Consider the following 14727-nt stretch of genomic DNA (forward strand, 5'->3'; position numbering starts at 1 on the left):
TGCCACGACGCCACCGAGGCCGGTCAATGTGTCTGTATTAGGTTCTAAGAATACTGTGGTTCTTGTGAAATCTCAAAGGGTAACCCAAGAACAACTAAACATTTGGAATTAGTGTCTATGATATAATATAGTGATATATAAGAATTGTTTGTCATTTTTGGTGCATTTACCGATTTATAAGTCACAAATTTGTGACTGTTATACATCGATAAATTAACAAACAAAAAAAGACAAACAATTTTTTTATAATTACAAAGAACAGTTCTTTTGAGTTTGAAAAAAATTCATTTTCTAGCATGCTTTTCATAACCTATTTTGCGTAATGACATCTCATTTGAAGTAATGACGTCATGTTCAGAGGTTTTGACGTTGGCCAATCAGAACAGAGTAAATCATATACCGGCATGAAATTTATAATTATATATATATATATACTCATCAAAAGAAGAAACGCAAAACCACATTGTCGTAACATTTGGAGAATTGATTTAATTATTGAATGGTGAGTCCGATAATTACCAAATGTTGCAGGATTGTTCACAATTCACTCTAGTCCATTGTGAGTAAGTGATAGGACACACCACCAAGGTCAAGGTCATCTGGAGTCAATACCGGGTGTGGCCTCCGCGTGTGTTGACAACTGCCTGGCACCGCCTGCCCATTGAAGCAACCAGAGTACGGATGACGTCCCGGGGGATGGTGGCCCACTCGGCCTGCAAGGCTGCTGTCAGCTCGGGCAGGGTCTGGGGCTGTGGTTGTCGCTGTCGGTCCAACTCGTCCCATAGATGCTCAATTGGGTTCAAATCCGGTGATATCGATGGCCAAGGAAGGACATTAATGTTGTTGTTCTGTAGGAAAGCCGTTGTGAGACGTGCTGTGTGAGGCCTGGCGTTGTCATGTTGGAACACTGCGTTGGCGTTGGCCATAACTGGAACGATGTGTGGCCGGAGGATCTGGTCAATGTAGCCCTGTGCATTCAGGTTGCCCTGCACGTGGACCAGGTCAGTTCTGCCAGTGTGTGAGATGGCTGCCCACACCATGACACTACCCCCGCCGAATCTGTCCACTTCCTGCACGCAGTTTGCCGCATAACGTTCACCACGACGCCTATACACGCGACATCTTCCATCATGACGTCGGAGCAGAAATTGGGACTCGTCACTGAACCACACCTGTCTCCATCGCAGTTGAGGCCATTGTCGATGAATCTGGCACCACTGCAGTCGGAGTCGACGGTGTTGTGGTGTTAAGATGACACCTCGAACTGGACGTCTGGCACGAATTCCTACCTCACGTAGGCGGTTCCGTACGGTCTGGTCGGATATCCTGCGCAAACCTGGTATTGCTGCGGCTGTGGAGGTGGCAGTAGTCAATCGTTCCCGAAGGTGGCGTACCCGGATGTAGCGGTCCTGCCCGGGGGTAGTGACCCGTGGTCGACCGGATCTAGGGAGGGTCACGTGTTGATCCATGTTGCTGGTAACGGTCCCACAGTCTGGAGATGGTGCTTGGGGACAAATGGAATGCCCTGGCAACGGCCGTTCTGGATTCGCCTGCGTCTAGTCGGCCGATGGCATTGTTTCTCTGCGGTTCACTGAGACGTGGCATGTCCTGGATTGTCAACTGTCGGCCAGATACAGAGGTCAGGCAAGCGAACACCCTGCACTTTTATACTGTCGGTGTTCATGTTGCACGTGCAGACAACGCACGTGCAGTGGTGACATGGTTTGCACGTGGCTGCGTTTTTGCGAATATTCACATTTTGGAACTTTATTGTACAGTAGCTGCGTTTTATCGAATGTAACCGTGGGAATGTGTTTGGGACATGCAATGACCTTATATTCACAAAGCATGAACCGGTAGGAAACATAAAATCGGAGTTATAACCCATTTGTACCCTTTTGCGTTTCTGTTTTTGAAGAGTATATATATAAAAACCTTTGCATTTACCATTTTAAATAGTTTTCAGTAGATTTTTCTACCAAACTTTCTTCTTTTGGATACTGTAAAGCCTGTCTGAACAAGTCATTTGATGCATAAATATCAACATCACTTAACAGGTAATTTGTGAATGTACATACTTTGCTTAGATCTATATCTAAACATTTCTACTGTGTATACAGACAAAACCAAATGTGTGGTAATACATACGGTTTAACTCTCATGTGTTCAAACTTGAGAAGATTTCGAGCATTGAGGCTGATAACGGGCTCGTTTGAAGAAAAGATGTCCATTCTGAATGGTTCGGCTGAGATTACACCAGTCGTGTCTCCCACTGTGAAGGTTACACCCTTTTGTGAACTTCCATCTACTTTTATTCTGAAAAATTAAAATTCATTATGAATATAAATACATGTATTTTGTCAAGAATACTGGGTTTTTTGTTGTTGTTTTTAATTCTTTACAACTGAACACACAATGATCTATTTTTGAAAATATATTGTGCATGCATTATCAGTTACTTTCAGTTATGCTAATAATAAATTAGCTATTTAATATCAATCTAAAAAAAACCCCAACAGTATCCACATTTATTGAGTCAGGAATATTTTATGGTCTTTTTTTTTTTTATTAACATGGTGCCACAACAGTTACAAATTAACGTAAACATATACAGTCGACCTTCGATAACTCAAACTTCAATCTTTCAAAAACGTCGATCTCTCGAAGTGAAACGGCGGTCCCGGCCGAACTGCTATACAAACTAGTAATAACAGACTTCGAACACTCAAACTTCGAACATTCGAAAAACGCTATCTCTCAAAGTAATTTTTTGTTCCCACTATAAAAAAATTAAGGGATATTGCACTTCCAAAACTCAAAGTTTGTGGAGTGACTGAGCCTTTTAACTGTACTGGTAATACTTTAAAGAAAAATGAATTGTCACCCAAGCCAAGCGTGAGTGCCCCGACTGGTCTCGGCTATCGATGATACATGCAGTAATTACAGAATAATAGATCACCGAATATGCGGAACGAAATGCTCCTACATGCCTGCATATTTGGTTGTCGGTGCAGGCCTCATTACACAAAGTACGGATAGTCTTGTAATCTTCAAAGAACTGTTGTAATAACAATTAACGCGGTTTGTTTTTTCTCTTAAACGAGTGAAACATGTCAAATTTGTTCTTTGCTATTTAAGTGTGAATTCAAAATGATTCATTACTAGTCATTTAGTTATGTTAGAAACTGATACATCAGAGATCGAGCAATCTGGGGAAGGACCCGGAAACTGGGGGATAGCCAGATCGGTTAATAGTCACGCTTTCTTGTCATCCAAGCAATCTGGCGAAGGGCCCCCAGACAGAAAAATGGGGGGGACATCGAGCGAAGTACAGTATTGGAGACAGGAAAGACAAAGGCTATGACTTTGAAGAGTACAAATTAAAAACGGTCTAAAAGTTTGGGACACGTAAGAACATGAGACAGGAATGTTTGAAAGAGCAACTTTGAAATGGCTTACTGCCCTAAAAAGTTCCCATTTCTGGCCCTGTAACATGTCAGACAACGACTAAACTGCCATTGCTTATCATAGGGAAGTCATTTAAAAAACCACGCTTTCAACAAAAATATCCAAACAGCTACCAACTGAATGCCAACCTAGCTAACAAAAAGGCCTGGATGACTTCAGATATTTTTCACTAACTGCGTAAAAAAAATAGACAACGAACATTGCTTATCAAATGTAAAACCCGCAAAAAGAGAAAAATCTCCCTTACTTAGTGGGTAACTGCCCTGCCCATCCCAAAATAGCGGGTCTAAAATCATTTGAACTTGTCTTTTTGCCACCGAACACCACATCAAAAACACAACCTATGGACCAGGGAATAATCCAGAATTTAAAAGTATTTTACAGAAAGAGGGTTATTCTCCGTTATATATTGGCTGTTTATGTGGAGTTTTAGATGCATTAAATCTCATGCAGCAAGCTTGGTGCAATGTGACGTCAACTACGATAAAGAACTGTTTCCGCCATGCTGGGTTTGACGTTAAAAACACAGAGTTGATACACGATGACAACGATGATGTTGACCCCGATGACAACATCCCCCTCTCTACATTGCTGCAACACGGACTGACACGCGACACCATGACTCACTACATCAATCTTGATAATGACATACCAATCTGCACGGAAATCACCGACGTCGACATAGTAGACAAAATTAAAAATGCCAAACGGACAACAAACGATGACGACGGCGACGAAGATGAAGAAAGTATAGAAACGAGACACTGCAACAGCGAACAGGCCATGGAAGCGTGTGCTAACCTTAGGTGCTACTAGCAGAATCGTGAACATTCGGAAGAAATGCTGCTCAATCTGTGCAAGATTACAGACACAGTAATGAAAGACGATTTTTTAAGCAAGTGTGCCAAACAATCTTTAATTACAAAAAAATTCTGATAGTTCTGCTCTTTGTACTTTGTGATTTGAGAGCTATAAATTATTTTGTACTGTTGTGAATGTTTTATATGTGAAAAAAGTACATAACCTAGTGCTATTTGGCATACAGTGTTTTATTTGTTATGTTATATATGTCCCACTATGTTAGTGAGGGTTTTTCAAAATGATTTTTGTGATTTACAATAATTTTGCTATTTATATTGTGTATTTTTTATTTAGTAAACAAACATACTGAGTGCTAATCGACATCCAGTATTTTAATTTATTAATAAATACAATAAAAGTACATAGAGATGTATGTCAAATTAATCGGATTTATCTCGTTTCTGTTAATATTTACTTAGTTTTATCATATACACAGAAGAAATGTCTGTGTGTTGGGGACAGGGATGGAGCAGCAAACGTGTTTTCCAATATCAACAAAATGATAATACTACAATGCAGTTTCACTTTGGGGTCTGCTGTATGAGTTTCGAAAACTCGAACTCCCTGAAACTCGAACTATTTCATCGTCTCCTTCAACTTCGAGTTAACGAAGTTCGATGTATATGTATTTTGACAACTTACACCAAGTTTTATATTATGATCGTGGGTTTTCTTCTTCTTTTTTTCTCGGCTGAAATTTCGTTTAATAAATTTGATTGTGACGTTTGTCATTGAATAATATCAACAACACAATCAGTATATAATAATAATCCACTTGAGCTAGGTCTGCAAACTGCAGTAACATGCTATCTCTACATCGTCACAGTTACAGCATGCATTGTTTACCTTTCTCTTTCAAGTTTCTGGCACAGGAAATAAGTCTAATGACATGCATGTTTTGATTGGTTAGACATGTCACGTGGTAGTTAATCTCGCACATGTGTTTTAGGCTAAGAACTTGGAAATCACCAATCGCGACGACAGGTTAATCTCAATCAAATAAACCATGCTTTGAATTTCAGTGTTTGTTTTATTTACCTATTGTTTTCTAATTTAACACTTCGCTGACATGTGGTTATCGGCAATCAGGAAAACAATTTACTTTAATGGTAGCCGCACATGCAATGACTCGGCTTGGCCTATTACGTGTAGCAGTTTGGATATTGCGTCACAGCTGCCGATACAAGATAATACCTTTTTTGTTCATCAATTAACAACGGATTAGATGTCGCCATTATATTCTTTTGATATCAGTCTGACACGGGATAATGCCCTGTATTTGAGCAATTGGCATCACCGTTCCTGGCCACATAAATAGTAGGCCCTAAATATATAACCAACTACCAAATACTCTGAACCATCTATTACCGTGTGTCACACTGTCGTACCCTCATTTAAATTTAATTATTTTGGTAGTGGGTTTAGATACCAGCCATGAGTTTGCTCAATTATTTTTCCCCGGGGGGAGGGCAAAAGCGAAAATGACACAATGACGATGGATCACACTTGACAAAAGAACAAATGTAGGATCACTGGTCGGTGCAAGTGGTTTACACCTACCCATTGAGCCTTGCGGAGCACTCACTCAGGGTTTGGAGTCGGTATCTGGATTAAAAATCCCATGCCTCGACTGGGATCCGAACCCAGTACCTACCAGCCTGTAGACCGATGGCCTGCCACGACGCCACCGAGGCCGGTGAATGAATGAATGAATTAAATGCTTCATTTAACAACACACTCAACACATTTTATTTATGGTTATATGGTGGCGAACATATGGTTAAGGATTACACAGATATTGAGGGAGGAAACCCACTGTCGCCACTTCATGGGCTACTCTTTTCGATTAGCAGCATCTTTTATATGCACCATCCCAAAGACAGGGTAGTACATACCACGGTCTTTGGTGTACCAGTTGTGGTGCACTGTCCGACGGAGATCGATCCTAAACCGACCGTGCATCAACGAGCGCTTTACCACTGGGCTACGTCCCGCCGCCAAAAAAACACCCCAACACAAAAATAAACGTCAGCTACTGGGTGTCATAAAAAGGTAAGTGTATGGAAATAATATTTATACAATTATGTAAAAACACAGTATAAAACGGAATTATGAATGTAAAAAAACAAAAAAAAGCATTGTTCAACCAATCAGACAGCAGCACCATATATTGACAAAATATTAGTTTGAATATTATAGGTATAAATACTTACTCCTGTTGAACTGGTTGTTTGGTTATTACTTCACCATATGGTATTTCATATCGCAGCTTCAGCGGCGACAGTTCATTTATTTTTACACGTATTGTGTTGTCTTGGAGACCAATCACTTGCAACAATAATTTAACACTGTTTTTTTTATTAAGTAACTGAAGCTCTATGGACGTGGAGGTTGTCTTAAGGGAGTTCAACAGAGCTATATAGGTCGACTCTCCTGGTTCATAGTTTCTTTGGCGTCTGAAATCAAAGATTTTATTATTAGTTTCGCCATGTTCAAAACATACTCAGGTAATAAAGTTGATTTAAAAATAGGTTATTACGCTACATGACATGATGTATGTATAAGAACAATTATTCACATACTGTTTTAAATACAATATATTGTAAATACATAAAAGTATTAGGGGTTAAATTAAAAAAAATTACCACTATTCCAAAGGAATAGTGAATTTCAAAAAATGTACTATCCCTTCAAATTTTAATGTACCACTAGTTTTTCTGACTGCTATATCGCCCTGTACAACATTGCGTAACGAACAATTGTTTATATACCAGTCTATGCATTACTGCATACTACCTGGAATTACAAACGAACTTACTCCAAACATTACTCTCGATCCAAAAGACGTTTATTTTGTACTGGTAAGTGCATGAGAAAGGTCTTAGTAGCACGAGGATTTGTTTCGCAGAAAAATGTAGCTGAAGAAAAGCGTAAGCAGAATAGTCGCAGGCGATTTTGGTATTTCGTACTTTATTTTCACTTTCATGACGCAATATTGGATTTACTATTTGCGGAATAGCGTAAAATTCGACCCCTGAGTATTGTATTGGTATTTATCATCTGCTATGATCATTTCATCTACAAAATGGTCATCTCAACATAATTCATAATTGTGGTGTTTGATCTTTTCAACCATTAGTGAAAAAGACCCCACAATTATTCTCCATATTCAGGCAGAGATCTGGGATTTTATGGGCCTATAGCATTGATGTAATATAGTTTGGAGGTGATGATGAACAAACCCCTCACCTTATATAAAGGCAAAATTAATGACATGGCCAACAATTGGGACAGGGGAGGGGGATGCTGGCCTAAATCCACACTTAATTTTTTTAAACATGTTGCCATATTGATAATAAATAAATCATTCGTAAGAAACTTGTATAAAAATTGAACTATTGCACAAAATAGAATACTGCATGACTTGCTTGTTTTCATTTGATATACAAAAGTATGTACAATAAAATGAGTCTAAAATAATGCATGTCACACTAAGCTGGCTGAAATATGCAAAGGAAGTATCAAACCAAATTGTTAAAATGGTGTTAAAATATGGGTACATATATTTTGAAAATCATATTTAAATCAGAATGAACAACAACTTACTTGCAAAATCCACTTTGATCACAAGACTTAAAGTTATCTTTATTAACAGACAAACTCTGTGACACAAGTACCGATATGCAGATACACACATGGACAAAGCTCATCGTGTAACTGAAAAAAAAAGCAGACAATATAAGATTAACCGAGTCAATTATATATATATATATATATATATACTGAAGGCCAAAAGAAACTTTACCATAGTTTTAAATCACTCTGGTGTAAAAACAACAAAAGATAGTCTCATGAGGTAAAATATATTGACTAGATCAATATGTCAACATTAACATAACTAAAAATGAGTGTCATTCAGCATCTGATAATGACGTCACATTTTCCCAAAGCGAGGTGGTGTACACAAATCGAGCTTTCAACTTCATGGACGACATGCAAGTTCAATAACAAGTCACATTAATAGCGTGTGTGACCACCCCTTTCCCCAATACAAGCAATAATTCTCCGACGCACAGAAAAAATCAGTCGTCTGATGAGGTCACATGGGACGCGTTGCCATTCTTCTTGAAGGGCCTGGATCAGTTCCTGTTGGTTGGCTGGAGGGTGTGGTCGTTGTTGAACACGGCGATCCAAAACATCCCAGAGGTGTTCTATGGGGGACAATAAAACGTTTACGTTGTTGGTTCTAAGGAAGTTCTGTACGATTCTGGCTGTATGAGGTCTGGCGTTGTCTTGCTGAAAAATGACACCACATGGCTGCCGTTGGAGAAATGGTATTGCAGTTGGACGAAGAATGTCATCCCTGTAACGTTGAGCTGTCAAGTTTCCGTGAACGATGACCAATGGTGTCCTTTCCTGTGCACAGATACCTCCCCACACCATGACACTCCCTCCACCATATGGCACGACCTCCTGAACGCAAGAAGCCGCCACTCGTTCTCCCCTAGGCGGTACACACGCTGTCTTCCATCAACTCTGAACAAAGAGAACTGGCTTATATCAGTGAAAGAACCCGCAGCCAATCTCGTACAGTCCTAGCCCATGTCAATCTCAAACGACGATGTTGTGGTGTCAGTAAGTGTCCTCTATATGGTCTGTAAGCCCTTATTCCATGAGTCCTGAGTCGCCTGGCCACTGTCTGTCTACTAACCCTGTGACCTAAGGCATTCATTGCTGATGACGTCACTGTCAGGAAGCGATTTCGTAGATGCAAGGTAAGCAAGTACCGGTCATCACGGGGCGAAGTCACCCTGGGTCTGCCTGTTCTTGGCCTGTCTGATGTCTGCCCTGTTTACCTGTAGCATTGCATCAAGTTTGTAACAGTAACACAGGAACAACCGAAGGTTCTGGCGATGTGGGCATGAGTGGCTCCCATCTGTATCATACCCAGGGCTCTCTCGCGTTGTTCTGGTGTCAGTCGTGGCATTCCTATGGTGGTTTTTTTTTTATCTATGTGGATGTCTGACATGCCGTCTAAACCGTTTTTATACCCTTATTGCACGTGCAATTGCTGTTGTTTCTAGTGCACGAGTTTTTCACTTTTCTGTGTGTCCCACCCAAAACGTGCAGTGGGTGGGTATAATTTTCTGCATACATTATTGTTGTGTTTGGGCTATGTGTTTTGGATTGAGTTACTTTTTAAAGACAATTCATTTTTTCTTAAATTCCAAATTGAAAATGGTAGTTTCTTTTGGCCTTCAGTATATATATATATATATATATATATATATATATATATATATATATATATATATATATATATATATATATATATATATATATATATATATATATATATATATATACTGATGGAAAGAAATAAGGGATCAGATGTTTATGTTATATAATTTGAATTCACTATACAGTTAGAAATGACACAAGAAAACTTGAACTTGTTTTACTGAATATTAATAACGGTTGTGTCCCCCATACACCCGCCCAACTTCAGCACAACGTCGGGGCATACTTTGAATGAGAGTACGGATGGTAGCTCTTGGAATGTTGTGCCACTCGTCTCGGAGAGCCAAGAACAGTTGATCCATGTTTTGGGGCGCAATGGGGCGTTCACGAACACGACGACCCAAAACATCCCACAAATGTTCTATTGGATTCAGGTCTGGACTTTTTGCTGGCTAGGGTAAAGTTTGGATATTGGCATTTCTTAAGCAGTCCACCGAAACACGGGCTATGTGAAGGCATGCATTATCATGCTGGAACTCAAAGTTGCGTCCAACCCTGCGTGAAAACGGTATCACTACTGGCTGCAAAATGTCGTCCCTGTATCGAATACCAGTGACTCTTCCATCAAGCCGTATCAGATCTGTCCTGTTGTCGTAGATTATCCCGCCCCATACCATTACAGAACCACCTCCGTATCTGTCAGGTTCTTTAAATTAATGGTGCATGCAGTGTATCGCTCATTAAGACGGCGCCAAACACGCAATCTTCCATCAGCATAGTCAAAATTGAAGCGAGACTCATCACTAAACATTGTACAACGCCAATGACGTAATTGTCGTACCCCATATTGACGCATCCACTGTAACCTCAATCGTTTGTGTTGGGCTGTCATCTTGATTCCAATAACTGGTCGTCGACTTTTTAACCTGGCTTCTTTCAGTCGATTGCGTACTGTTCGGTCGCTGATTCTTAGCCGAATTCAACATTAGCTGAATTCAACATTTATTTTAGACGATGGCTTAAATCTGTCCCGTAAAGCAATCAGGCGAATCTGACGGTCCTGTCGAAGGGTGGTGACTTTACGTCTTCCTCGACCAGGTCGCATTTTCACGTTGCCAGTTTGTCGGTACAGGTTCCATAACCTTGATATCACGCTAATTGACTTCCCAAGAGCAGTTGCAACCTGTCTAAGTGATTTTCCTGACCTAACCATACCCACAGCAGTCCATTTTTGAGCTAAAGTCATGTATTGTCGTACCATTTCAAAACCCTTTCTAACCTGTTATCTCCATACAACAATAACTTATATACCCGAAAGAACATTGTAGAAAAATCGTGGAAACATATTCTGCATGTGCATTACATTACAGGGAGTGAGTTTAGGCTCAATCAATAGCGTTGAAATTGTATGGGAGTTAATGCAAAACGCGCAATCATGACCCTATTTACTGATAGAAAAACGATCCCTTATTTCTTTCCATCAGTATATATGTATGTGTCTGTCTGACTGTCTGTCTGTAACAGCTATTAATTATCAGTGAAATGAAAATATTTGAGTCTTCTTTTATTGTGTTATTACTGTTAATGAAGGAGATTGCAAGCATTATTAATCAACTGAAATGCTTTCTCCAAAGTTTTAGGCAAGTTGTGACTTTCAAAAACCTATCTCAAAAGATAATCCAACAGCATAAATGCATTTACATTTTAAAAAATTTATGGAAATGCAGTAAATATACTTCCATTGATATGTTTTTCATTTTTCTGGAAATAAAATCAAGACATTGTGATACATTAAAATTGCATTTATAATTTATACTCTTAAAAAACAAAACAAAACAACAATCAATTATATAATTTTACAAATTACAAAACAACAAAAAGACAATCATACAGCTATACATGTCAGATTAGTATTACTAACAAACTCTGAGAGAAATAAAATCTTCTACTTGAGCCAGTGAATTAAAGCATGCCTAAATAAACCCAGACAGAGAAGTGGCCCAGATCAGGAGTGACAGTAAAATGACAGGTCTGCCTCCACCACCTGGTAACCATGGTAGTGTCAGACTACAAGAAAAAGCCCAGGAGTATGATCTAAACTGAAAGCAAGGCATGAAGTGGCAGAGGTTCAACAATAAAATGATTTGTCTCACTCACACTAAGTAATGGGACGAGAAGCTGAAGGTTGTTATATGAAACATGGCCAGTGATAATAGGATTGTACAGATCGCTATTGATCTTCACCAGCAAAACATCAATGTTCATGTAACATCAATGCTCGGTACAAGTTGTGCAAAAAGCTGCTACCAAAGACAAACAAGAGCAATCGATCCAGTTTCAAATAAAATATGCATGAAAAATAATTAACATGCAAGCACTTCCAAAAATAGAACATATTATGTACACAAAGGTCTTTAGTCAGCAAATGCAGATGCGTTGTTGGTGCTGGGTATTTGAATACATATTAAGCTACATGTACAGACAGGCAGGGTCTCTGCCGAAGGGAGGGTGATTGGTGCTGGGTATTTGAATACATATTAAGCTACATGAACAGACAGGCAGGGTCTCTGCCGAAGGGAGGGCAATTTGAATACATATTAAGCTACATGAACAGACAGGCAGGGTTTCTGCCAAAGGAAGGGTGGTTGGTGCTGGGTATTTGAATACATATTAAGCTACATGTACAGACAGGCAGGGTTTCTGCCAAAGGGACGGTGGTTGGTGCTGGGTATTTGAATACATATTAAGCTACATGTACAGATAGGCAGGGTTTCTGCAAAAGGGAATGAAGGGTAGAAGTATGTACCCTATAATCTTAGAAATTAATGGATACATATTAATAAATTCTAGATAAAGTATACTAAGAGAACTGCTGTTTAAAATTAGTTATAAAGTACATGAAATAAACTGTGTCCAATTTGAAAATATTTCAAACCCATATGTAGGGGCACTTATAGTCCGTTTTGTTTTTCTTATGTACCCTCAAATTATTATCTGGCAGAAAAGCCCGACAGATGTACATGTATGCTTAAAAACTAGCAAATGAATTAAACACAGAACTGTGTGGTACCTGTGTTAATTAGGAACACTGCTATTATTTACAACATACCATACCAGCATATTGGCTACTGAAATATTTCAAGTTATTTATGGCAAATTACTACATGTATGCAATATTTAGCAGCTCTACGGACCATTCACAATTACAATGTATTAACATATTCGGAAGTGTATAAACTATGTTAGAGCCAATGTATTAATTCAAACAATGCTTTAGTAGGACGAAGCAGGTACCAAACAAAGGAACATGGTTTGTACACTGATATTGATAATTATGACCAGACCTTACCAATGAATAAAAAAAAACACTAAGGAACTGATGTTTAGACACCCCAGCACAAAAACTGTATTGGCTAATATTTAGTATCAAAGGTAGGTACCGGTATATGAAAAAAATTGATGCTTCACATCAAAATAAAAAATTGAACAGCTATTAATAAAAAATATTGTGCAGAAAGATAAAAAGAACACATCAAATATCATAGATACATGTATGGTATTAATAAAAACAAAAACACATACACAAAAACCCAATTCTCCATCCTAAAAAAAACTTTAAAATAAATTCTCAATAGAATAAACATAATTCCTTAATTCACATTCTGTCATTCAAACAAAATACTTTCTCATTTGTTTACTATTACTGTACTCCATAATGTGACAGCCAGTCATAGTAAAATGAGTTTTCAAAATAATACTAAATGTAGATTATATATGAGCATAATAATAGCATAAACAAACAAGAGGGAGCATGGTACTACTACACAAATATTATATAGGGACATATTTTTCTGGCAAGCTATTCCAGAATTTTTTTAAAGTTTGTTTTGTTTAACGACAACACTATTGCATTGACCGATTAATAAGTGGCTATTGGATGTCAAACATATGATACCTCAAAAAACTATTCCCCCCCCCCCCCCCCCAGCTGCTACTGCAGTAAAGGATTTTCTATATGCATGTTTCCACAGACACAACGGTACATACCACATCCTTTGATAAACAAATCATGAGGCACTAGCTAGCATGAGGAAACAAGAGTACCGATGAGGTACATGATACAGGAGTTTGATGGAAAACCATATCTATATTAATGAATATGTTACAGGTATGATTCAATTCTAATTAAGAGACATTTTTGCAATGGGATGAGTGAACAGTGTTTTGGACCAACCACCATACCGAGTGTGATTTGGTGGTCTTGTATGCATCTGTATGCAAGATATGATGTGGACAAGGATTTACTGTTATGTGCAGTGACTGAAAAGTAGGTCACAGTGACTTAGTATTATTAGTACATGACACACTGCCGTCCCAAGTTGTTCCTACATGCAAGGTTTGATGATCCTGTATGCATATGTATGCAAGATATGGTCTGGACAAGGATTTACTGTTATGTGCAATAGACCATGAAAAGTAGGTCACACTGACCTAGTAATAGTACATGACACACTGCCATTCCAAGTTGTTCCTACATATGAGGTTTGATGGTCCTGTATACATCTGTATGTAAGACATGGTCCATACAAGAAAATGTTAACAGACGGACGGATGGACAGATGGACAGACATACGGACGGACAACGCCATACCATAATATGACCCATAGATGGGTATATAAAAACCAGTGAGACAACTAAAAGTTTCAATCCTATGATATAAGCACCAATGGCAACAACATGAATTCTTACATATATATATATAAATGCACTTCCCCCACCCTGACAGGACTGCACATACCATGGTCTCTAATAGGGAAATCATAGCTAGCCGGTATATGTATATCACTAGTTGATATAGGAAAAAATCCCCACAAATCCGAGGCAGCGTATGAATTTGCCTGAACACACATCTAAATTATAAACAATTATCATAAGTTGTTACAAAGTGTAAGCAAATAATTTATTTACTTGATTTCTGCAAAAAGTTGTTAATTTTCCCCATTTTAAACTATTTTTTACCTGCTGTACCATTATGATTAAAAATCTGCTTTGGTCCATCAAAAAAGAAGCCTCAAACTTAAACCACACAGCATTTCACAATAATTCCAGTGGGGAGATGACTGCACTGCCATCTCTTTCATTAACCACTAACCCAC

At 38.6% G+C, this 14727-nt stretch overlaps 1 protein-coding gene across 3 annotated transcripts in view; it reads right to left on the reverse strand.

Annotated features, from left to right (window-relative positions):
• Nucleotides 1-14727, reverse strand: part of LOC121371062 (neutral alpha-glucosidase AB-like) — a 55652-nt gene that overhangs the window by 36743 nt on the left and 4182 nt on the right. For all 3 annotated transcript variants that reach the window (XM_041496689.1, XM_041496688.1, XM_041496687.1), the window contains exons 2-4: nucleotides 7936-8046; nucleotides 6543-6785; nucleotides 2149-2316 (exon numbers count right to left, since the gene is read on the reverse strand). In XM_041496689.1, the coding sequence (XP_041352623.1) occupies nucleotides 2149-2316; nucleotides 6543-6785; nucleotides 7936-8039 (515 nt within the window). In that variant the 5' untranslated portion in view covers nucleotides 8040-8046. The remainder of the gene's footprint in view (nucleotides 1-2148; nucleotides 2317-6542; nucleotides 6786-7935; nucleotides 8047-14727) is intronic.

The sequence above is a fragment of the Gigantopelta aegis genome, chromosome 4 (assembly GCF_016097555.1).
Source record: "Gigantopelta aegis isolate Gae_Host chromosome 4, Gae_host_genome, whole genome shotgun sequence".
Classification (NCBI taxonomy): Eukaryota; Metazoa; Mollusca; class Gastropoda; order Neomphalida; family Peltospiridae; genus Gigantopelta; species Gigantopelta aegis.